Source organism: Necator americanus, chromosome X (genome assembly GCF_031761385.1).
Source record: "Necator americanus strain Aroian chromosome X, whole genome shotgun sequence".
Lineage (NCBI taxonomy): Eukaryota > Metazoa > Nematoda > Chromadorea > Rhabditida > Ancylostomatidae > Necator > Necator americanus.
Genome location: NC_087376.1, coordinates 3,650,497 through 3,675,971, shown reverse-complemented (window position 1 = coordinate 3,675,971; position 25,475 = coordinate 3,650,497). Strand labels below are relative to the sequence as shown.

At 38.1% G+C, this 25,475-nt stretch overlaps 5 protein-coding genes across 9 annotated transcripts; 4 read left to right on the top strand and 1 right to left on the bottom strand.

Annotated features, from left to right (window-relative positions):
* Positions 1-210: 210 nt before the first annotated feature.
* Positions 211-2,370, top strand: RB195_021406 (uncharacterized protein; the record flags this gene model as incomplete). Its single annotated transcript, XM_064208130.1, has 6 exons — positions 211-234; positions 286-417; positions 473-535; positions 682-785; positions 2,170-2,267; positions 2,333-2,370. 6 exons carry the CDS (start codon positions 211-213, stop codon positions 2,368-2,370), a joined length of 459 nt encoding a protein of 152 aa, XP_064064011.1.
* A 1,039-nt stretch (positions 2,371-3,409) lies between these two features.
* Positions 3,410-10,740, top strand: RB195_021405 (uncharacterized protein; the record flags this gene model as incomplete). 3 transcript variants are annotated; one of them, XM_064208128.1, is made up of 13 exons in its annotated part: positions 3,410-3,503; positions 7,070-7,107; positions 7,208-7,261; positions 7,464-7,517; positions 7,676-7,726; positions 7,870-7,926; positions 8,082-8,135; positions 8,296-8,352; positions 8,772-8,828; positions 8,991-9,044; positions 9,649-9,835; positions 9,895-10,064; positions 10,717-10,740. In XM_064208128.1, 13 exons carry the CDS (start codon positions 3,410-3,412, stop codon positions 10,738-10,740), a joined length of 951 nt encoding a protein of 316 aa, XP_064064010.1. The 3 variants fall into 3 exon arrangements, with proteins under 3 accessions (XP_064064010.1, XP_064064008.1, XP_064064009.1); XM_064208129.1 differs by lacking the exon at positions 8,082-8,135; XM_064208127.1 differs by lacking the exon at positions 8,772-8,828 and having other exon boundaries at positions 9,697-9,835.
* A 1,078-nt stretch (positions 10,741-11,818) lies between these two features.
* Positions 11,819-14,378, top strand: RB195_021404 (uncharacterized protein; the record flags this gene model as incomplete). Its single annotated transcript, XM_064208126.1, has 4 exons — positions 11,819-11,893; positions 11,948-12,091; positions 12,797-12,882; positions 14,216-14,378. The coding sequence occupies 4 exons, from the start codon at positions 11,819-11,821 to the stop codon at positions 14,376-14,378; spliced, it is 468 nt and encodes a 155-aa protein (XP_064064007.1).
* Positions 14,379-15,039: 661 nt separating this feature from the next.
* On the top strand, positions 15,040-20,832 carry RB195_021403 (uncharacterized protein; the record flags this gene model as incomplete). 2 transcript variants are annotated; one of them, XM_064208124.1, is made up of 11 exons in its annotated part: positions 15,040-15,100; positions 15,146-15,277; positions 16,974-17,137; positions 17,228-17,313; positions 18,523-18,767; positions 18,884-18,942; positions 19,237-19,471; positions 19,638-19,727; positions 19,798-19,917; positions 20,398-20,510; positions 20,668-20,832. In XM_064208124.1, the coding sequence occupies 11 exons, from the start codon at positions 15,040-15,042 to the stop codon at positions 20,830-20,832; spliced, it is 1,470 nt and encodes a 489-aa protein (XP_064064005.1). The 2 variants fall into 2 exon arrangements, with proteins under 2 accessions (XP_064064005.1, XP_064064006.1); XM_064208125.1 differs by lacking the exons at positions 15,040-15,100; positions 15,146-15,277 and adding exons at positions 15,749-15,808; positions 15,893-16,028.
* An 859-nt stretch (positions 20,833-21,691) lies between these two features.
* On the bottom strand, positions 21,692-24,296 carry RB195_021402 (uncharacterized protein; the record flags this gene model as incomplete). 2 transcript variants are annotated; one of them, XM_064208122.1, is made up of 5 exons in its annotated part: positions 21,692-21,834; positions 22,389-22,430; positions 22,516-22,570; positions 22,695-22,830; positions 24,181-24,296. In XM_064208122.1, 5 exons carry the CDS (start codon positions 24,294-24,296, stop codon positions 21,692-21,694), a joined length of 492 nt encoding a protein of 163 aa, XP_064064003.1. The 2 variants fall into 2 exon arrangements, with proteins under 2 accessions (XP_064064003.1, XP_064064004.1); XM_064208123.1 differs by lacking the exon at positions 24,181-24,296 and having other exon boundaries at positions 22,695-22,823.
* Positions 24,297-25,475: the final 1,179 nt, after the last annotated feature.

Genomic DNA, 25,475 nt, shown 5'->3' with positions numbered 1-25,475 from the left:
AGTTCCAGTGATCCATTCCAGAAGTTTTTTTTTTCGCTGACAGTTTGTTATTGGTTTTGTTTATTTTGTGTTTGTTTGGAATGAAGAGGTTTTTTCCATTTGGTTTTTGAAAAGAAACTCCGGCTAATTCCGCGAAATTTCATGGACACTCCCGTAAATGGTGTCGGATTGAAGTTGCTTTTCAAATTACAATTTTAGAACACTTCCAGTATGTCAAAACGCTTGAATTCTCAGGTAAAGCACTATTCTGATGAAGAAGAAATCAATATGCATCATTTCTTTTAGCCTAGAAATGGGCCCGTTACAAAGATGCATAGGTCTTCTAACGATAAACATTATCGTATGGATGAAAGTGGTGATAGTTTGTATGGCACGGGAATGAACGTGCAGAAAAAGGTGTTACATAGCGAAAAAACTGTAAGTATGCATGGAAATTCCGCTACATCGTTCATATCATTCAGGATCGTTCCAGGTAAAAGGCCCATTGACTTCAACATTGGAAAAAGTAGTCCTAACAACTAATACTGAACCAACAGTTAGTTGATATTCGTTTTCTGGAAAAGATAAAGTTCACGAATTGAAATTATAACTGCATGATTGCGCGAATTTATGCACTACGTTTGTAAATGACTTATTATTTCTTCCTTATTATTTCCGACAAACTGTAACTTGTAATTTTAGGTCGGATTTGAGCTGGAAACTAAACTTCAAGTGATTCACCAACCACTTTGCCTGTGCTGTTCGAATTCTAATCGAACTGTGACGTTCGACATGTTCGACAATGAGTAAACTTTACTATTTAGTTCCAGTCCATAATTTCCCCTATTTTTCCATCTTTTCCTAAGTAATGTACCAATCCTTTGAAATTTCACTTTAATTTTTTAATTCTTACTTTTATGTATTGTTGGATGTATAGTTGAGTGAAATATAAAGGACGGATAGTTGCCGTAAACGGCTGCGCTCGCGCGGCGCAGCGTAGTGATTGGGATCGTGTAAGGATCCTCGCTACCGCCACCCATCTCTGCTGTTCTCCATGGTCCCATCTCGATTCAAACCGCTGTCCCCAACGCACCGCTTCGAGCGCAGCCGCTTACGCAACTGTCCGTGTTCCAAGTCGTTTTGACCCGACTATATGTAGCGTAAGAGGTTCGGCTGGTGGCCACACGATCGACCGATAGTTCGAATCCGCCCTAGTGCCAACCAAGATTATCATCTCTTCGGGGTCGTTAATTTCTAACTAGACTTGTCTAGGAGAATAAAAGCACTGACTAGACTCGCCCTCGCAAGTTGTTATAACGCTGGATTCGGATTCATAAACCTCAAACGATTCTAAATTGAAGTCGAACGCGTGGGCGTAAGGATTGATCAACGCCGTTTGCTCCTAGCCATTATGCTTTATTAATTTTCCAAAAATTTCCATGTAAGTATTAGTAGACGACATTTGAGGAGGCATCCAGAATTGCTGGATAACTTTACAATTTAAACGTCTCGTGTATGTCGCTCATTTCATTTTTGTGCTATCGTATCGCGAAGGAAAGAAAATGACCGACAGTGCGAAAAAAAGATCATCCTGAAGAGGCGGCGCTAGGATCTTTGTAGGATCCGTTGTTGTTTATCAATAAGCAGAACGGAGGCACTATTCCAGTGTAAGCGACACACGATGAGCGAGTGTCCAGAAAATTCGTGTACATAATTGACCTTTTAAGCAGGAAAATGTCCCAATAATCTAGAACTCCTTTGAAAATGCAAACGCTGTTCCAGGAAACTGCAATGTGGTGACGGGCGAAATCCGTAAACCAACTTCATTTCACGTATCAAATAGATCGTTCAATTGGGTATTTGAACTCCCTCTGACGCAGTTATTGGTATTATCTTTGTCTTCGACGTAAAAACAAACTTTGAATAGGATTTTCGGTAAGGTTATCCAGGTTGTTCAAGTCGGATAACAGAAAGGACCCATATATCTGTTTGCAGTAGTCTACAAATATCATTCCTTCCTCACATCACTTCCGGAAAAGTTCTCCTAGCTCTTATCAGCCTTGATGAGCGGAAAACTTGTGCGCTTTTCTGTTAGGAACTAAAATTTATATTTTTGAAACAAACTTATCAATATTCATTTTGCATGCGATGTAATGAACCGTTAATAAAAATATATAGAACTTATTTAAGCGCGACTCCTCCGTACGTGGACGGTCATCCTTTGCCTCACTGGACAGTGACCACAAAATCAACGTCAACTAAATGTGCTCCTCTACATTCTGCAACCAGTTAGTCTATTTTACCTTAAAATTTTAAGGATTTCCAGTACTTCTTTGATCTTAAAAATATTTAGGTTTCCTTGACAGCCTCAGGGATATACTAGGCGACTGAAAATACAAGTTTATTCAAGGTATCTTTTAGTAAATTTCCTTTAGCTTTACTGAGGTACATACTGTATATTGAAGAGGGTTTTTCCTCATTTTTTAGGTAGTCTTTGAAGGTTATATTATGTAGTCGACTTTAGAAAAGAGTTCAAAAATAGACGAGAATTTTTTACAAGCATATGTTTGTTATTTTTTACTTTTTTGATTTATTTATGTGTTAATTTCCTTCCAGATTTCTACCCTACCCGCCGCTTATTTGGAAAAATGAAGAATAAAAATAAGAATCTTGATTTTGTTTTCTAATTTACTCGTCTTTCTTTGGTTTTTTTTCCTGGATCATTTTTTTTTGGTTCCACCATCGTAAATCTCGTATTAATTCCATATCTGGTCATTGTTCGCTTACTTAAACTTGTTAGATTTTGCGTTCGACAAAATTTGTTCAACCGAGCGAGTGCAACGCGTCAACAGTAGCGTCGTACGCTCTTTCTATGCTTAACATACATTTTTCGCCCACTCTGCACTGGTCCAGTCGGAGATGTATCGCGCTCAGCCGGTTGAACCTCTACCACGCCGACTATGTATTCCTCCTGATGATTTGGTTGATCTTCTCGATTCTGGAGGTTTTTTCCGTGTCACCTCTTAATCTTTACCATTTTTGCAATAATTTTTCACTAGTTCTTTCCAAACGTACTCACTCTATAAGTACTCTGCCGATCTCGTTTCTTGGTCCCGTAAAAAATTTCATGGACAATTCTTTCCATTCCATTTTGACTCGAAGGTTGTTACTTTTTTTTTTGATGTTACCTGCAAATAAACTCAATTTATCCTCTGTTTTGAATTCTATTTTTCTTGTATTCGGGAATAAACCCGGCGGTTGCTTATCAGTGCATTTTATACGAGGTCGTTTGAGTTCAGTCCCAGAATTCCCTGGGAAGTTGCAGGACGCCAAAATGGCGTCCTGCCGCGATGGTACCGCATTCGATCGACAGCGGGACCCTAGTATTGTGTTGTTTTTCCCATTTTGTTATCACTGAAGTATGTTACAGATGAATCGAAGCCCGTATCCTATTCGTAGCAGAACAAAAATGATGCGAACACGAAGTATTCTACAGATTCGTCCCACTCGATGTCCCACTCGAAGTACGGATAGTATGAAACAAAGGCTTGGATTGATATCCTTTTCTACTTTATACCGATAATTTCTGAACAAAACAAAGCGATAGTTACCATCATTATGGATTTTAGAAGATAAAATCCAGTATTCCTTCCCTACTACCACCCTCGCAATTTATGCGATTTTTTCAACACTTTCATGGTGATAGTTCATGCTGTCATTCTATTTTTCTGTCCGTATCCCCTTACAGTTATCTTACGGTTTCTTTGCCGGGATTCTCCCGCTCTGGCTCATATCCTGACAAAGTTTTTCAGTTCTGAGACGAAAAATCCAATTTTAAAGCTTTGCTGCGGATCGCGTCCTTTATTTCGTTGTTTATTGTGGTATTTCTTTTTCTTAAACATTTAATTTCTTTTCATTCCCCTCATTACGCGCATTTCATTCAACTCAGTTGGTAGAGTTGGTTAAAATATTGACAGGGCGATAGCGATAGTTAATATTCCTAAGCTGGTTACAGCTTGCGACAGTTGCCGGCCGTTTGTATCCACGCTATAGTAGGACTTCCTCCTGAAATTTCTTCCTGGATTTACCTTTTCTTTTTTTACTGAACGCGACTAAATTAGCTTTATATCTGCAGAAGTGAGATACACGCCTTGGTAAGTCCTACTTGAGTGTTACCGTTTTTTAAGTCCCATTAATTTGGCAGTCTGGAATGGGATTCGCGTGAACGGTAGAACTTAGAAATTGTGTAGCGCTACTTTAATTATGGTTTTTTTTTATTTGTTCACGATCTATACGATCTGCTAAGGTCGGCATTAAGGGTAATGTTTTAGGTTGAGTCATTTATAACTTCCGTTCTGTCTTTCTTCTTTTTCTTCTTCTTCTTTCTTTTTTTTTCTTTTGGAGGGTTGGTGAAGGGATCCTCATCACTTGAGCTGTACCACACGCGCTAGAGCCCCTTCACCTGACAAGGGTCCGTCTATTTCTATCGCACCTATGATTGTGCTTGTGAGGTGTTGAGCTTCTCGGCTAATTCTCTCGTTGTTTGCCGTGGATTTTTTTTCTAATATTGACATAAAAATATCGTCATCGAAATCTGAAGGGTTATCCATCTCTCTTGCTTCATCTCTTTCAGGGTCAAATCCTTAGAACGGAATTTGACATAGCAATTTCTAACAGACCGACCGATTATCATTCCTTCACCGTACGCACTGCATGTTTTTTTGAGCCATGGCCGCAGCTCTATTACTTTGCTTAAATTCCCGAAGCTTCAAATATCGTAAGTGTATTTTTGATTCTCCATTTTCGAGATGAACAAGAAAATTTAGCGTAACGCGCGCAACATCAAATTGCTTTATAACAACTAACAGAACTTCTGCCTGCGTAGTGGTAACAAAAATCCCTTGTTTTGATAACCCATTTCATACGTAAACAATAACAACTACCATGTATTTGGGCGGAAGTTATTTATGATTCAACCTAATATTTCAAGGATCTTGAACTGTATACAATCTAAAACGTTTGGAGTTTCTTAAGAAATTTATTTTCAATAACTTAATTTCTTAATTTTTAATACATATAATCAGATCAAAACAACAAGAAACTCAGTCGCGTACACGTTTACTTTCGAAGTGGCGCGGTGGAACATAGCGGTTGGGATCAAGGTGGGACCTTCGCTTGCTTCACTTGGAGTGGAACCGATCTATTGCGCAGACGAAGGTCCCGCTTCGATCGGAATCGCTATGCTCCACTGCGCCGCTTCGAACGCAGTCGCTCACGTAGTTGCAGTTAAACGATTCATTTGAATTTTTGCGAGTTGGATTCTACGCGTTTTGTCATGAAGTAACTCATGTCCAGAAAAACTAAACTAACTGAACTAAAATCCAGTAAGACCATCTTTATTTCGAATTTTATCTTGTTAGGATTTCACTTACGTTTGCTCTATAAATGTTTCTAAATTGTATATTATAGTAAAAGTGAAAATATCTGCTGGAAAGATCAATCACAGAGTAATAGCTGTTTGTTTACAACTAGCGACAAAGTTCTAAAGTGTTTTAACACATGTAACCACACACATTAATCCTATCCTGTAAATAAAAAGGATAAATCGTGTCATCCTTCTTCCCCTATTATAATTTTATTCTGTAAATATACAACATATTAAGGATTTTTGATTTCTCTGTGCTTAGATGACTGGCCTCAGTGCATTGTAAAGAGCTTGTTCATGGGGTTTTCTTTTTGTTATTTAACCAAAACTACATAGATCTCAAGGAATTTGTGATACGAGAGTTAACTAGAGTATGTTTACAGCTTTATTTCTCTCCTAAATTGAAATTAATTGGAATAATCAGGAACTTGGGTGGACTCCAGTAAAAAGTTCCAAATTTCGACTTTTTATCTGCTGATTTTCATGAGTGTTATCCATTGAAATGATGCCCTTTCGCTTCCTTCCTGAGAATCATATGTGGCGCTCCAGTCGCAGCATACTGTAATGCAGCGTGATTCGCTGTGGCGTCATTAACGCAGCAGGCGTCCGACCACCCGTCCAATACGATCGGCAGCCGGGCGGTCCATCGTGCCCACCCACCATCACCGCCATCATGGATATCTTCACCTATTTCTCATCTTTTCATGCTTAGAAGAGGTTCTTCTAGTGTAAAGTCGTTGTCACAAGAATAACGCAGAAATAATTCGCAAATTAAGCTGCTTTGAATATCTAAGCATTGAAAAACAAAAGAAAAACACGCATTTACAATATTTCTCCTTCACTTCACTTAAGGAGTTCACTTAAGGATGTCCCATATGCAAAAGAAGCAAGCTAAAGAAAAATTACTATCTTGTTTATATTTTGTTTATATTATATTATATTTTGACAAGATGAATTTAAAAAGATTACTTTAAATAGATATGAAAAGTTATGTAAGCCTTGTAATTCAAACTAAGTTCGTATTTCCTTAAAGTTAGGTTCTCTTACCAGACATATATATGAGATTGAACTTACAAAGATATCAGAAAAAAATTAGTGTATTACAGGCGTTTGTAGGCAATTCATTACCTTAAACAAAGAGTCGTGTCGTAAACATTCTCTTGTGTTTGTTTTTTTTTCTTCAAAACAAAAATCGGATTGTTCTGTTGTGAAATGCTGATTTTCTTAATGTATGCATGATCATTTGGAAAGGATTTTACACACCTGCAAATCAGCTTAGCAATGACGAACTTTGTGCAGCATATCCATCAAACAATCCCTCTTTTCCAGAGAGAACTGTCCATGATTTGTTACATTTTGTCTAATTTTGTTTTGTTCTAAATCCCTATCGAATAACTATATGTCTTCCTATTATCTTGACAACGAAGTAAATAGCAGTGCATTCTAAGTGGCACGTGCAAGTCGCACGGGCACCGCACGTGGCCCGCACGTTCTTGATCGTGGACGAGTTGTCCTCGCGCACCTTTTCCTTCGCCATGTTCAATGCCACAGCTTCATTTTGAGCTCATGGTTCATTTTTTGGGGTGGTTCTTCTTCTTGTCACTGTTGTTTCATTTTGTATCAAATTGTATTTTCATCGTTTTTCTCATCTTACAAAGTTTTTAGAGTTGCCAAACTTCGTTAGCAATATGGGACACGAGACAGTGAGTTGTTTTTTTTTTTGTATATAGTGGTTGTTTTATTCACTAATGAATAGGTTTAATTTGGTTCATTTAAAACTTGATAATTAATGTTTTATTGTAGGGGGATTCCAGTGCTAATCTATCACCAGCCATGGAGAATTCGGCTGCTCCTGAAGTGGGTTTTTTTTTTGCTGTTCCTTCTAACTTATTTAAGGATACTTCCACGATCGTCACCACTAACTATATTTGATTTTAGCGATGTTTTTTCCTAGTGACTTTAGTTTGGTTCATTTCTAAAAATATAACAAAAACAAAAACAACAACAATATAATAGTATTTCTAATATAGTAACATTTTACAATAATGTTTTATTTCAGGGCGATTGCAATGCTAATCTGCCAATAGCCTCATGGAACTCTCCTGCTTCTGAGGTGAGTTTTTCCTGCTGTTTCTCCCACGTTTTTCCAGGACATTTTTCTAGATTATCATCACTAACAATACTAAATTTCAAGGATGCTCTTTCTTTGAGCTTTCAATGACTTTGTCTAATGACTTGGTTCATTTTAAACATAATAACTGATGCTTTTAGGGCGATTATGATCACCAGTCAACAATCGATGAGGAATCTGATGATTTTGAGGTGTGTTCTTTCTGAGTTCTTGAAGATCATCGTCATTAACGATGCTGGATTTCTGGGATCTTCTTTCATTGAACTCCTCGGAACTTCGACTAATTACCTCTTTTAGATTCACTTCAAACATAATAACTAATGTTTTATTCTAGAGCGATTGCGATGTCACCCAGTCCACAACAGCCAGTGAGGAATCTGATGATTCTGAAGTGTGTTTTTCCAACTGTTCCTTCTGAATTCTTGAGGATCAACGTCACCACCTATGCTGGATTTTAAGGATGTTCTTTTTTTGAGCGCTTAATGACTTTGACTGATGACTGAAGTTTCTTTCATTTCAAACATAATAACTGATGTTTTATCTCAGAACGATTGCGATACCACCCAGTCAACCACCTGTGAGGAATCTAATGGTTCTGAAGTGAGTTTTTCCAAATGTTCCTCCTGAATTTTTGAGGATCATGATCACCACCTATGCTGGATTTTAAGGATGTTTCTTCCTTTGAGCTCCTACATAGTGGTTTTGACAGATGTCTGCAATTTGTTTCATTTCAAACATATTAATTGTTGTTTTATTTCAGAACGATTGCGATGTCACCCAATCCACAATAACCAGTGAGGAGTCTAATGATTCTGAAGTGAGTTTTTCCAACTGTTTCTTCTCAGTTCTTGAAGATCATTGTCACCACCTATGCTGGATTTTAAAGGCATCACTCCACGAATCTGAGGTGGTACGGATTTCAGGTGGAGTATTCGTATACGGGAGCATAGACTATGGAGAGAAGGGTGATTCCGTCCATTTCCTCCTAATTGCCGTAAAAAACAGCCCGGACGGTACGGGTTCTAGCGACCCGGCGCGCTATTTTCCACAACGAGTTCGATTGGAGCGCACCAGCCTTGTGCACGCGCCGCATCTTCCGGACCGTATTTACGGCAATTGGGAAGAAATGGACAGAATCCTCTCCTTAATCTACTATCCCGTATAAGAATACTCCACGTGAAATCCGTACCACCTCAGATTCGTGGGGTGACCCCTTTAACTGATGTTTTATCTCAGAACGATTGCGATGCCACCCAACAGTCCACAACCTGCGATGAATCCAATGATTCTGAAGTGTGTTTTACCAACGCTTCCTTCTGAATTCTTCAGGATTATCGCCACTGTCTTTGCTGGTTTTTAAGGATGTTTCTTTTTTTTTGAGCTCCTACATAGTGGTTTTGACTGATGACTGCAGTTTCTTTCATTTCAAACATATTCACTGATGTTTTATTTCAGAACGATAGCGATGCCACGCTCCCAATAACTAATGAGGAATCTAATGATTCTGAGGTGCGTTTTGCGGGCTGTTCCTAGTAAAATCCTTAAAGGCATCACTCCATGAATCTAGGGTGATGTGAGTTTCAGATGGGTTATGTCTATACGGGATCGTAGATTGTGGGAAAGAGAGTGATTTCGTTCATTCCTTCCTAATTGCCGTAAAAAACGGCCCGAAAGATGCGGCGCGGTCACAATGCTAGCGCGCTCCAATAGAACTCGTCGTAGAAGAAAGCGCCCCGGACCCCTCGAAGACCGTTCCGGACCGTTTTCACGGCGATTAGGATGAAAAGCACGGTATCGCATTCCTGTCTCCAGTCTACGATCCCATATAGTCTTTTGACCATCGGAAATCCATATCACGTCAGATTCGTTGGATGATGCCTTTAAGGATACATCGTCGCTAGCGATGTTTGATTTTAAAAATGTTCTTTCTTTGAGTCGCTAACACACGTTCTCTTGTTACTTATACTTGCGTTTTACTATCAATTAAATTCATTGCAATACCTACGATGGGGGTTTTTGAAAATTATGAAAAGGATAATGTCCTTCAGCTGTTAGTACTCCATTTTTATTGGAACAAAAAAAATAATAAAGAGATAGATACAATTTTTTTTAGGCTTCATCTTCATCGCTTTTGACGCTTCTTCTTCTTCTCGTCTTGCAGAGTCAGTCGCGTCAGAATTATTCGTCTCTTGATAATTCTTGTGCATCTGACAAGAAGAAGTCTGGAGTCACTTTCCGCAAGAGAACTGAGCCATGTGTACACGCTGAAATGTATCCTGGTACCACTAAAAGGAAGAGAAGTTGGCTTTATTTTCTCTCCTACGTTCTTCTTTCTACTTCTTCAGTTTTGTATACTCAGAACTTTTCTGTGTCGATGATCTTCTTCCAATGAAGCTTAGTGCCATCAAAAAAGAGGAATTTAACGATTTTGAAGAGAAGGAACCTAATGGCATTAAAGAAGAAGAATTCGATTCCAATGAGGAAAAGAAACTGAATAATTTTGATGATGAGGAATTCGATATCGTTAAGGTAAGTTAGTAGTGGTTTTTGTGGATGATATCCTGAATGAACGCTTGTGACTGTTAATTGCTATAATCATACAGAGCCGACTAGAGCACTACTATCTTCCTGAATTATTCACAGCAGCGATTCTTGTGAAATCGTAAGACACACACGAAGATTCTGTAGTTTCCTTAGCTCTGGAATAAGTCATAGTTAATCCTGAAAGGGAGGAGACTTATTGATGATCGCTGGATGCAGCCGCTTCTTTTTGGAAATGATGCCATCGGGAAGTCCTGCTTCTTGCGCAGTTTCTGGAGCGCTTTGCTTAATCCTTCAGAACTCCGCTTCCTTTCTGTTCTACGTAAAAATGGATCTCTAGGCTAATATCGATCCGATTTCCTTAGACAAAAAGGGTAGTTGCATGGATAATTTGTTGGTGTAAATATGTCCGTAATTACTGCCAGTTGACTTGTCTTTTAGTGGCAGCTATATCACTTAATGAAGGGAATATAACCATAAACTATAACTTGATTTTTTTCTTTTGGTGCACCATTGGTATATGTGAATAAATGAATAAATAAAAATAAATAAAGTTAGAGTTAGTACGATCGAAATTTCTGGAAAACCAGGAGTTATTTGTCCTTCTCTTATGCCTTTCATTTCTCTTTTCGTTTTTCAGGTTTTCTGGAGTCAGCCTTTTTGAGAACTAATCGCATCGCACAATTTCGGATCCACTTCCATTACTGTTCGAACTTCAAACTACAATATCACCTGTATAAGGGAACCAGCTTCATTCCTTTATTTTATTTTATTTTTTTTTTCAAAATTAGGATTTCCTCGATATTCGATGCAACACGGTTTCTTGTCCAACTGCCGTGACTATAAGTGAACGGTTTCTTATCGTTCTAATTCTGTACCATATATTTAATAGAAAATGCAACTATTTTGTAAGGATATAAGGATGTCAATTTCATTCCATTATTTTTTGAATCTCAAAAATGTAAAAAACAAAGAAAATCCAAAAAAAATGTAAATTTTTTAAATGTTTCTAAATGTTGCCTCATCACTTTGATTGTAAGTGATCTCGATCTATCGTTCTGATTCTCTACCATCTATTTAATAGAATAAGTATTTTATTTTGTGAAGGAATCAGCTCCACTATTCTTTTTTATTTTTTAAAATTAGGATTTCTGGAATATTCACTGCGACAAGCTTTGTCTTCTCATAACATTGATTGTAAACGAACGATTTCAATATCGTTCTAATTCTGTACCATTTATTTTAGGGAATGTAGAGATTCTAGGGGAATCTATTCTATTTTATAAGGATACCAACTTCATTTCTTTATTTTTTTAATCAGGAATGTCGGAAAACTAAGTGCAGCACGCCATTACTTGTTGCCCCATTACTTTGATCGTAAGGGACCGATCTCATTCTGTACATCTATTTAATAGAAAATATACTTCACTTCGTAAGGATACCAGCTTCATTTCTTAATTTTTTCTTTCAAATTCGGATTTCTGGAATATTCAGTGCGATATCCTTTGTTGCCTCATTACTTTGATTGTAAGGATCGTTCTGATCTTGTACTATTAATATATCTTGTTGAATATGTTTTTCTTTGTTTAAATATTGTGTCGCAAGTGTTAATTGTTTATTCGTTCAAAAATATCGTATACAAAACGATAGAATATTTCGAAAATTCTTTATTTGACGCGTTCCAACTGAGAAACGAAATTAAAATGGCTCAATGATGAAGTTGCCGAGTTAGGGTTATCAGTATGCCTACGTGTTCGCAATGCTCTAAGTCCATTATCAAATCCAGTACGACGCCGCGGGGCAAGACAGCCAGTAAGGTAATCGTTTTCCTTACATCTCCGGAATGTTTATACTGATCTGTATATTTTAAGTCGAGGAAATCGTCGTCGAGAAGTACGAAACCAACGAAAATGGTCTTAAGATCGGCAACGAATCGTTTGCCACCTAGAAAAGATGAATTCGCATGCATCTGTTGTCGTGAAGCTCCAGTTCCGAGGCAAACTCGCAGGAAAGCTGTAAGTCTACGGATTTATGTTTTACTCTAGTTGATGTCCTATATTTTTCGCTTTTCTCTTAGCCCAGCGGATACTGTAAGATCCAAGTGAAATACCTCTTTATCTTCCAGAGAAAATTATTCACTTTCCTAACTCTAAGACTCTTTTCTCAGCCGCTACTTGCGTCCGTGTTAATCGCGGCATTACATCGTTCAACGATCCGGTACTGAAATTAGCCGTCTCATCCTTCAATTAACGCTGACATTCATTTAAAACAATGTTGCAGGGGTTTGTTTCAATAAAGAAAACAATCTGTACACCTTTCCATGACGTTTCCTATCAAATTGTTTAAGAAACAACACCCATGTTATTGCTGCGCTAGTATTTTCACGTAATTTTCAAAAATGACCCACGAATACCTATGAATTAATTGTTCTTCAAGTAAATAATCAAACTATGAGATCTTCAAAAGTTTTGTAAAAGTTTTCTAGAATAAATATGTAAACAAGTAGCAACCGTTCCCTTGTTATTACCATTTACAACTTCCTTAAGCTGGCTAGATTTTTTGCCACTTATAATATTTTATAAGATTTATTGGCCACAAGTACAGTTGAATTAATAAACCCTACAAATTACTTTCTCTTTAATATTCTTTTTAACTTCTCTTTAACTCCTTATATATTTCCATCCTCGTTTTTATTATTACTTTGAATTTCTTCATTAAAGGCACGCAAGCCGACCGTCAGCACCACTACCTCGACGCAGACGAAAGCGGAGGTTTTGAGGACCGCTAAAAGGCGTCAGTCGCTCAAGTATGTGCATCATTTTTATTTGTTTTATAAATAATATTTTAACAAAATTTGTTCTACTTTATTTCATGCAAAATTTCATCACACTAAAAGTAATCACACTGAGATATATAGTAGAGTCAAAACGACATGAAGCACGGGTTCAGTTGCGTGGGCGGTTGCGATCGAAGCGATGCGGTTTAGCGTAGCGGTTATGATTGAATGAGTGTGCGCCAATTGTATCACCGTTCATTGCTGCACTTCACGATGATCCCACTTCGATTCCAACCGCTACGCTTCACCGCACCATTTTGAACGCAACCGCCTACGCAACTGCACCGTGTATCATGTCGTCTGGACCCGACTATAGCTACTTGTAGAGAAACTTAATATATTTCAATGATTGCGATGTTGTTGGGGATCCTACTGCGTATCGCAATACCTGTTCGTTGGAAATTGTAGTACTAAGTTAATCTAGCACTCTTCAGAAATTTGATTCAATATTAATAAAATTTTTCTGGAATTCGAGAATAGCAGGATTCCCAGACTATTTGCTTTTTTTGTCCCATTTTTTGCCATTTTTGTAGTATAAAATTGAAGAAATTCAAAATTTACAACTATATTAAAGGTCTGGTTAGAAAAATAAGCTTTTTTAATTCATAGTGACACTAAAAGGCAGCAAATCTGATCTTTTTTTCGAGAAAAAAGTATATTTTATTCTACTATCTGTAGTATTCTGTTAATAATAGTATGTATTCTATTGATTTTAATTTAGAATCTCGGATGTCAAAATTTCAGTGAACTTTCTGAGAGTTCTGCTCCCTCATTCCAAATAAAGAAATTTCCATTTGTTTTTCCAACAAAATGAGGATAACGCCCCGCTTACTGTTCTAATTCCCGTCCCAGTAAATATCAAGCGCATTTCATCTAAAACATTCATTCCAGTGGAAGCTGTTAGGTTGAGGAATAAGTGACAGAAGTTTTTTTTTTTTTCATTTAAGGTGAAAATTAAAATTATTAAAGATAGAAATAAAAATTGTTCCCAAATTTTTGTCATTTGAAAGAGAATTTTCCTCTTGAGAAGGTAGGTATTATAGTGATTTTCTGAATTTTTTTTTATTAATTTTTATTTCCTCAGATCATTTAAGTGTTAATTAAGTTTAAATAGTGTTAATTTTAAAATATTAACTTATTTGTTTATTCACATATATCAGTTGTGGACCAAAAAAAAAAGAGAACATTTCTAAAATATTTTTTATTTCTATATTGTGCACCTTTCATGTGGAAAAAAACACTCAAGACTTATTCCTCAACCCAATAATTCGCCAATTTTAATGTTAACATCTATGTATTTTAGTCCCGACCCTCCTACGAGCACTCCAAAATCGTCGTTGCGTCCAGAAGCAGCATGGAATGTGGTGAAGAAGCGTTGGGCGAGTCGCCTTGGCGATCTGGATGATCCCGAATTTCATTTGCCGAGGCGCAATCGCACCCCGGATACATTTTCCTCTGATTCCTAAGAGCACTTAGGTTTGTTATATGATCTAAGTGTGTAAGCCTTTTGACTTTTGTTGATTTTATTTTATAGTAAGGTAAATAGGATTTATTGTAATTTTTCTGTAACCTCATTGTTATACGGTTATTTATGTATGCCTTTCATGTAGATTATTCTTTCTGTAATTGTTTATTTTTATTTTTTATTATTATTACTCGTGTACTTGTGTTGAGCAGTACGTCTTTTGCTGTTTTTTTTGTTCCTTGTTACTAGTGTACTTGTGTTGAGCAGTACTTCTGTAAATATTATGATAACAATACTGAAATGAGTTTAGTTTTGGTCTCTACCGGAACATAAATCTCTGTCAGTTCAATTTTTTGTTCATTTTCCGAAATTTATGACTACAGATCCCACTAAATAATGCCGATTTGAAAAAAAATAATAATTGAAAGAAATTTGAAAGTAAGCTGATGGATGGGGTGAAAAAACGAGTGAGTTCACAAGCCTTTCTAACCTTTCCAAGTTATTTCGATCAATAACGTAGTTGGAAACATTTGTTGAAGTGTGGTCAGGACTCCTCTACGATCAGGTCTGAGTGGTCCTTCGGCAGAGAGACGAAAAGGGAGGTGTGGGTTCTGCCTGGATACCTCTTTTCCTATTTCCTGAACACCGTAGAACAAAGACAAATGGGAGTTTGTTGCCCTGATGGCGTGCTTTCGTTTATTCACGTCTCCTATGTCCCTTTAGGTTATCACCTCCATGGATTATCCTTTTTTTTATTCCTCATTTCAGTTGAAGAATGCACCGCTAACGCCCTCAATTACATCCCCGATATTCCTGTCCTCATGTCTCGCGAAACTCACAGTTACGATCGAGTGGGACCCATGTCAACACCACTCATCGCTGTAGTACGAATGAAACCAAGTACGAATGAAAGTGATGGTCCCACCCTGGTCCCAACCGCTAGCTTCCCCGCGCCGATTCAAGCACAACCGCTTACGCAATTGCACCAAGCTTGCCGTCATTTTGAACCGGCTATACCACTTTTATTCTGGAAGAAATTTGTGAAGAATATTTGTATAATAAGCTCGTGTCTCCTGAGGCTTCACAGGGACAGAGAGTAACCTTAGGCTTTTCATGGATATAACTGAAATATAGGTCCTGTCTTTTCAAACTAATATAAACACTACACTACACAATCTTACTTGACGTAAGATTTTAAGACGTTAGACCAGACTTTAAATTCCTGGCTTTTCTTTTTATACTACAGTCTATTTAGCGTTGATATGGGATAGAAGCAGAAAATGGGCTTTTTTTCTTTCAGTGTCTGGATTTTGAAGGACCTCGAATCCAAAACTGTGTACCATGAAACGAGAATCACAACTCGGTAGATAAATGTTCGTAGCTCAATGCACATCGACAAGGCAGATCAATATGATGCACACCACAACCACGGTATTCAGGATTCCGTCCTGGATTTGTCACTTTTTGCTGCTCCCTTGGAGCGTTCAAAAATTGCGTATGGCACCCATGTTTCAGGGGCCATCGCGGGCAATTGGGAAAAGTTTTCAACCAGCAATAAACGCACCTCGGCAAAGCCTCATTGGTCACGTTATCGCCTCTGCGCAAAGCTACCCACCGGGCGTGGGGAGGGATGGGCATTCAACGCAATGCCGTATGTATGACGGGCGCCCTAGAAGCGTTTAACATGGGGAAAATAGTTCCACGTATTTAACACTATTCCATATGGAATTATTATGGAAAAGGTTTCTTTTGGGATTGTTTTGCATTATTTCTGGAGGTGAAGTGCTGTAGAACACAAATTTACGAAAACTCGTTTTTTTCTTTAATTTAAATCTTTTAATTCCCTTCGAGTCAGTTAAGAAAATGTTTTATCTGCTGATCCGTCATCTATTAACACGATGAATGAACCTACTCTACTTGTAAAACACTACCAACAACCTCCTTCAGAAAAAAATTAACATTTTTGATCCCTTGAGACGAAAGTTATTGTTAATGACATTTTCTCCCCTCGCTTAGTATTTACTTAAGAAATGCTCGACGGCCGATGGGAGTTTTCCCTGTCACAAAAGAAGAAACTCCTGCAAATCCTTCTTATCGTCTTCCTTTATTTTTTTGTCGGATTTTTAGCCATGAGGGAAGTTGCTCTCCTTAGTATTGGCCAACATACAGGAAAATAAGATTTCTAAAAAGATTCCCATTAGCCAACCTTCTGTTGTGAGAATTTGGAGCTTTTTATTTTTTTTAATCTTAATTGTGAATTTGTTATTTTCTGGAAAGAAAGTGAGTGCCTCTATCTCCTACTTGAACCGAAGAAGGACAACTAGGCTAGTTGTTATCTGGAGAAGATGGAAGTTTTCGAAATCATCCTGTTCAGATCTCCCAATTCCAGAACTTACTTGTGGATGAGTTAAAGAAAATGTTACTATGGATGATCAATTAGGAGAGATTTGTGATCAAAGACTTTGTAATTTGCACAAGTACAGTGATACTACGGTAGATCCAATCAATCCTGTTCATCATCACAATATTTCTCATTCAAACGTATCCCGCATCTTCTTCCTATCCTAATAACTCTTTGAAAACCGTTGTTAGTTAGTAATCAATGACATTGAGGTCGATGATCACTATGAGGAATACGAAACGCTTTCAATTAAGGATGGTACGTGTCCAGATGCAGTCCAGTCTCAGTCTCAGGCCAGTGGCGATCGATTGGACGCTGAGAGCGGCTGCGTCCTTGGGGCTGCCGAGCCCCCTCTGAAGGTTAGTTTATTTGATCAATTAGCTTTACTCTTTAATTTATAGCTTTCTTGAAGTTACAATTTCTTTGAATATTCTATATTTCTCTTATAGAATATGATCAGCGAAGGCGCGTATATCGAGTTGATGAAAAATTGCTCGAAATGGAACGAACGCGCATGCAATGAGCGTAGGGCCAGGTATGCACGAATTTATCGTTTTGTTTTGAACCCAAAAAGTATTGATATTATAAGGATTTGTTTTCCTAGGATCCTGTTTAAGCTATAGTTGAGTATGGTGCATCACGCATCGTTTATATATGTTTGTATTTCATTCTTTATGTTATTTTTCAAGTTTTTGGTGTATCTAGCTACTATTTTTTACTTTTGTATCCTGAAGGGAACGTTTATAGTATATGCTCAGTATTACTCAATGCCAGATCCGTGACTTTAAAAGAGAAATTGCACAAACTAAGTGTTTTTTTTATAGTGTCACAAATTCAAAACATTATCCGATAGGAGATCGAATAGAGGTTATTGAGGTACGTAGGTCTATGTAATTAGACTCATCTTGATGGAAGGTCACGTATTTACGTGCAGAGAAGGGGGAAGCAGATGGTGTCGATCAATAATGGAGGATTTTGCTGCCCTTCCATAAAGGCATAGGTCTAGCCTTGGTTGTAAGCAAAGAGTTCTAGCCCTAATAGGATGATGTTTATCGGTTCCCCTAAAAACAACTATATTCAAGTTTGCAACAATATTTTTGAATATATTTATTATTATCTATGATAAGTGGAATTTAAAAGGGTGACCGTTAAACGGAGGAACATCCCTTTCGCTAACTGCTATACGAGTTTCCGTATCCCCGTTGTACGAGATTGTCCTGCTGACCGATGGATCGTTACCTGATAGTTTGGTAGGTGTTGTCGCAGTTTAGGTGACACACTTATGCATTAAGATTATTCCGAATTTCTTGAATAATCAATACTTTCACGATACTCTTCAAGTGATCGTCCTTGAAAAACCAAACGTCCTACACCGGGTGCGAACTGTTTGTCCACCTGAAGGGGATTTGATGTTTCAGCTTTGTAGAAGAACTAGAACAACAGATATTTCTCACCAGGATTAATTAGTGGGAGGTTATTTATTTGTACAGGAGATTTCGAATGTATCCAAGATGTTGTTGAAGATCTTTGCTTGGTTGCATATGTTAGAATCACTGGAAGCCTTAAACCCATAGGCTATTGATCGCTTCTGAAGAATAAATGGATGCAAGGTTTTCCAAAGACTATTAGAACCAATTCAACTAAAATAGTGTCAGATTAATTTGTGTTGTTTTTTGGAATGGAGGTTTTTTATGAGTTTTCTCTATGGCGCACATGTTCTGTTGGTTATGTGACAATTTTTCAGACTTCGCTACCCATTCTTCGATCAACAAACGGGAACAGCGCATCGCTTCAATCCAGTATTCTACCGTCTCCCTTCCCAGCGTTGTAATGCTACAGATGCGCACACAATCGTTCAATATGTAACACAAAGATGGCGTCGTCGTCAGTCAGCGAACTCTTCAGATGCAATTGAAATGAAGATGTTTCTACGCGACAATCCAGCCCTCGATGCTGCTTTAAATACTACTGCAGCTTCTGCCCAGTCTGGTCAGTTTTTTTTTTGGACGTGGAAAGTGATATTTTGATGTTTGCTGTCTACTTTGACAACGAAGTTCTCTTCACATGTACTTTTGTTAGCACCTGCTTGATAAGTTACATTCCAGAAGTTATGGATGTGAATTTCGACTACGGGCAAGGGAAGGGAACACCTAAAGGACTTTTCGTGAGTTTTAATAGCTTATGATTTTCCAATTTTTGATTTTTGAATGATCTTGTGAACAAATTATACTATTGGCTCATTTCGAAGTATGTTTGGACTGGTTACATAAGAGAAACTGAACATGGTTACACCTTGAGTTATGTGTAAAGCTGTTAGTGGATGTAAACTAGTCCTCTGATATAAAGTCACTTATTCGAAGCTGAATATGAATTTTAATAAAACAAATATTTGCAGTGATTAGATTCAGCTTGTGGAATCCTTCAAAGTCTTTCTCCTCTACATCCCTCGTATTTCTAGGATTACAATGAAGAGGGAGATGATGACGCATCTAATGATGACGGGGGAAGCGATGAAGATGATTGGGGATCAAAAAGAAAAAGTCGCAAAGCTCAAAGTGGCTCGTCTGGTGGCCCAGGAGGCTCAAAGAATAAGAAGAAGGCGAGTGACTCGGGAAGAGCGGGGCGAGCTAGCGCCGCGGCAGCAAGTGCGGCGCAGGACGCGGCGGACGAAACGAACAATTTCCATTGCACATGTGAGTGCCGCGGCTCAAAGCCCGTTAGCGCCGGCAATCCGCGACGAAGCCGCGCCGCGTCCCGCCCACTTGGCGTCCCACGGCCCGCTGCACGGTTGCCGGTCGCGACTGGCTATTTTTTCCTTGTTTTTTTTTTAATTTTTTTAAAAATGACATTTGTCTTCAGTGTGCTCAGCGGCCTACAAGAGTCTCGCGGGCCTAGCTTACCACAAAGCGTTTCAACATAACGATCCATTACCCATTGGTACTAGCATAGGTGAGCTTTCTTTTCATTATCCTTTATTACTATGCTTTATTACTATGCAATTGTCATATTTTTTTTCTAGAAATTTCTCCACTACTTGAAACATCGTCGATCTGTGATTTGTGTTTGGGCAGCAAGAACATGAATAAGAAGACGATGAAACCTGAGGATCTTGTTGTGTGCCACGACTGTGGAAGATCGGGTTAGGTTTTTTTTGTGTTTTGAAGTTTGAACAGTGTATTTGCACGTGTGGGTGATTTTTTTTTGCTACCAAGGAAATTGAAGGTCCCGCGAAGTGTTCGCCTTCAGCGCTAGACTTTATTTATACCTAAGACTAGCGTTTTTGCCAATGTATTCAATTTCAATCGATTCTATGAGGGGTTTTACTTCGAGTTTATTTGTAATAAAGTAAGGAATTTGGTATATAATGCTGGATGTAATGAGCTTGTATAGGTAAAGCTTGAAGTTCTTGTCTGACTTTTATCATAGTCTTCTGTTTACCTGAAGAAGTAGTGATAATGAGGATATCTACTCCTACGTATTCGATTAGACATGTTTGTGATTTTAATCCCACTGCGTTGCTGTATCTATTGAGCTTGTTCCCATTTTTGAAAGGGGATTATGTTTAAACAGAAGCTGGGTTTAGCATGAAGTATCATTGTTTCTTATTTCGAATTTTTAGCCCACCCATCCTGTCTTAGCTTCAACGACAACGTCCCTGTCATTATCAAACGTTATGGATGGCAGTGCATCGAGTGCAAGAGTTGCACGATTTGCGGGACGTCAGAGAATGACGTAAGCTCATGATAATTCCTGTTTTTGTTCTTTTTAAATCAGTTTTTTTTTCGATACGGAGTCATCTTAAAGATTGTTTCTGTTGTATGAAAACCTTCCTGATGTATGAAAACCTTTGTTATTTGAGAATAAGAGTTAGAAGAAAATTCTGGTTTAGGACAAGCTTCTATTCTGTGATGACTGTGATCGTGGCTACCATACTTACTGCTTCACTCCGAAGATGAAAAGCTTGCCAGAAAATGAGTATTCATGTGCATTATGCATCGGAACGTTCGGTGCACGTGCTAGCGCTGTGCCCAAGAAAACGGGGTCCGCCAACTAGTCCAACGTCAGTCTAGTTACCCAAAGTGTGTTCATAATACACATTTTAGGCATTAAGCATATTCTTCTTTCATTTCATCACAGAACGAGTTTCGTTGCTTCTTAATTTGTCCAAGATCTCTCCTGCCACGTTACGCAATCATCATCCTCATTGTTCTCTTCACTTCTTGTTCACAAGTTCGCTGCCTCATGCATCTCTCTGGGTAATATTGTATTCTAGCAACTGTGTTGCTGTTGCTATGGTTATTAGGTTAATATGTTATCATTGCATTCAATGTTTCCATCACGGCGACTTCTTCATTACTTATGATAGTTTGGTACTCGTTGAAATTGTTAGGGTCATATGTGTAAATTGTCATTGTTTGATGTTATTTTCAATACAATTTTCGCTACAAAGCTTTCCGAACCAAGTTTCCTGAACGTAAGAAGAATTGCGTTGGAAAAAAAATTTCCATGTTCAAATTTCGCTGAGTGTTACTACAGAATACGTAGGATTTACACAATCTGGAAGGGTATATGTCCTATAAAGATCCCGAACAGCCTTGAAAGATACGTCTTTTCTAGGGACCCTTAATAACTTGACACTTATTGTTTATTCACGAGGAACTACTGACAACTTCGAAAAAAAAAGAACAGTATGACGGATTTTTCAATTTCGGCGGTAGAAGACATTATGGGCAGTTTTAGTTATCTGGTAAAGTACTTACAATCGCAATTTTAATCTAATAGTTTAGTATGAAGAAATGGAAGATTAAAAAAGGAGTTGAAGACGTACTTTGAGGACGTTTGCAAAGGATATCAAGCATGCTCGAAGGTGAAGAAAGATGCATCGTGATTTCAGTAAAGATGAATCTTGCCGATTACAAATTTGAACAAGCTCGTTGATTTCGTTCGAATCTCCTTTCCTGTTGTCGTCTTACAATGAATAAAATGAGAAACAGAAGTCCACCGACGAGTACAGCAACCACCAGAAAAAATAATGCTACCCAGTAGAAGGCTGGAACTAAAAATAATTGTCAGCATAGCTGTATTTCCAGCTTTGCGAGGAAAATCTGTCAGTCTACCACTAACAATTTTTCGTAGGAAAAACAGTAAAAACGGAATATATTGAACAGCCCAAAAACTACAATGAGCTGTTAACATTTAAAAAAAAATTCTATACGAGAAGGGTAATAGCCGTTATTTTAAGTTCCTGAATACCTCAAGTACACCAATTAATTCTCTGAATAAACTTAGTATTAGGAATTGGTGCAAAATTCGAGAAATTAGACAAGAGCTCACAAGCATGTATCCAAATTACTGTGAAATCTAGAAAAATCCATTTTCCGTAAATGAACTGTAGTATGAACTGTAGTATTCGTAATTTTAGGAGAATATTTGGTTCGAAAAAATGCAACTGTAACTGGTAACGTATCAGACGTGCTTATTGAGGTTCTCCTCATTCAATAGATGCACCAGAAGGTCATACATTGTATAAATTATTTAGAATATAGTTGTAAGGAAGGAAATCCTAACAAAAATTCGTCCATATTTAGTGAAATAAAACAAAGAACGAACTTCCAAGAAAATCCGCAATCTCACGATGTTCGTAGATGAGTTCTGAAACCAAAATTATCCGAAAATTTCAGAAAAAAATAATCTATAGATTATTATAACAATTACTTTATGAGTAATGTGGAATTACCTGTTGGAGTATGCACATGTGGCCAGACATCTGCAGATGTTGGATGTACAAGAGGCTGAAAAATGTGGTACTTCTAATTCTAAGGACATTTGAATTTTATTTTTATAAAATTTCATCTTTTTTTAGATTTAAATCCCGAATAATTAATTCCTAAGCTGTTGTGAATGGTCGTAACTCACATTGTAGAAATCACCACCTACTGCAATGTATCGAGGTGCAACAAATTGATGTGCCGGAATAATTATAGCTGTTGGTGAATGAGCACTAGCATAGATTATAAAAGCCATAGAGAATATCGTAATGATCATGAGCTTCCTTTAAAATTTTACACATTATCCTTTATATAAGAAGGCGAATGTCAAAGCTAACACAAAATTGGACCAGAAGAGATAGCACGATACTCATGATCTAAATTTTATTTTGTTTCAGTAAATACGAGAAGTCAATTTATAGAGAAACAATTTCCATATAATTTTTTTTTTGTGCAGAGAAATGATCTGATTGGAGCTGTAGAAAAATCATGGAAATTTCCTCGGGTTACGGTATCGAAATTTTCTAACATGATAGCAACATATTAGTCGGTTTAAGATGAAATACAGAAAGTCAATATTGTTGGAGAAGAAAAAAAAGTAAACGATTTGTAGTATAGGTAGCTGTAAAATATTGCTAAAAAAAGATAGAGTGACATCAGACAAAGGTGAGGGACTAAGGAAAAGTAGTTAAATGAATAACTATTATTGATCGAATAAATCACACCGAGAATCGTCTAGAAATCGTTCAGATGAAGAGTGTACAGTTGAATTCAGGTTGATGTTCATGGTTATTGAGTCATGCACCGGGAATCGATGAAGAGGAAAACATTTACATGACCAGACACAAGCATTTCTATAAATAACGAATTTAAGAGTATTAAAAAAGGAGGCTCCGATTCAATACATGCCCGTACTTAGAGTCCATAGCTGTTTTCTATCTTGGCGTAAAATATTGTAAAAATTTAGCCAAGGTAGCTAAAAATTTGTGTCATACTCCTTCATAATCACTAGAAGGAAAGATTTTAGTCATTGGTTAATCTCCCTCAGATAAAGGAAGGAAGGAACGTTACGGTGAATTTGAACAGAGTTTGGAAAGAAATGCTTAGATCTCAAAACTACACAACACCATTTTGACGCTGTACAGAACGTCAGGAAATATTTGTTGCTAATGCTGAGTCAAACATTCGTCGGCTTAGCATATATAGTTGCAACTTATAGTTCAATTTTCAATACGACTATATTTTCCAGAAGATTGTGAGTAAGCATATATTCGGGATAATGAAACGTTTTACGACGGTCTACATAATAACAAAGGTCCAGATGTTGTAATCTTCCATGTGTATCAGGGTGCTATGAACCGATTTGGAATATTTATTTCCAGTTCCTCTGCTAGATTGAGCAGTAAAAGGGTGTGTCGAAAGTACACCTAAAGCCGTTATCCGACGTGTGTTCCACAGGATAGTACCATTTACCTAACATATCGGATTATTGTTCAACTCTCATTTTAGCGTTCGCATTGATTCCGACCATGACATGGCTGATTGGGTATCCTAGACATCAACGCATTGACTTCATCATAAAAAACGTTAGTGTTGTTTTCTTCGGCGGTCTCTGTAGGTGCGTGGGCACTTACAACCCAGAGTTCGCATCTTCTGTAATCCCGCAGTCGTACAACAAATGTCGCACAAAGGCGTATCCTGACGACGTTGAGCCAAATTGCTCCACCAGGTCTGTATAGTCGTTTTTCATAGCAATCGCGCAGCTTCCTTCCTTCTTTTCGTCGGGGATCTCCACAGTAGACGGTGATATCTCCGACAACTATGACGAGCCAATCACTGATGGGTGTTTCCTGCAGTGCAGTAAGCGGCACACAGAAATATCCCAGAAATTTAGGAGGGCGGCTTGTTGCAAATCCCTCAACAATGTATGGTAGTTCTGCGCGACGAAATGGATAGTTGTTGCGAAAGATTCCATGCTCCCTCCACGCAGATGACCTTTCAGGTTATGGGCTTTACCGATGTACTGGATGATAGCACCCTTTCCCAATGTATGGGAATCTTACGCCATATAGCTGTGCAGACTATATAGCTCGTACGTTCTCAACATGTACCCTCCGCGAAGCATACATCGAGCAAGCTGATATACAACTTGGAGAAAAATTTAAGAAAAGTGGAATTCACACTGAATTAGCGTAAATCCTTTTTCGGCATTTCTAGGACCAATTGAGTTAGACGTTGTTCGCTGTAGTATTTTGAACTATGCCTAAATTTCAACCTAAATGGGTGCAGTTCAAGCATTGAGTTTAAAGGCATCACTCCACGAATCTGAGGTGGTACCGATTTGAGGTGGAGTATTCGTATACGGGATGGGATACTATGGAGAGGGGGGTGATTCCGTCCATTTCTTCCTAATTGCCGTAACAAACGGCCCGGAAGATACGGCTTCAGGCGTTCTGGCGCACTATTTTCTACAAGGAGTTCGACTGGAGCGCGCCAGCCTTGTGCGGCGCCGCATCTTCCGGGACGTTTTTTACGGCAATTAGGAAGAAATGGACGGAATCACCGACCTCTCCATAGTCTCCCATCCCGTATACGAATAATCCGCCTGAAATCTGCACCACCTCAGATTCGTGAGGTGATGCCTTTAAATTAGGACTATTGTTATGTTCCTGTGCAGTACTTAAAAAAGTGCCTACGGATGTTACGTACTGGTTCATAAACGAAGTGTATCACGACGAGATTGACGTAGTTAGAAAAACTGTGGGAAAAAAATAAAAAGTGGTTTGGAATGTAGATTACGAATATAAGGGGTGCCCGCTCAATTTTCCTTGATCGTTCTGAAAAACGGTGTTTATTCCTACGAGGTACATGAGAACGCACCACCCTTGTGTGCGCACCGTATCTATGAGCGAGCGGTCGGGAATCAATT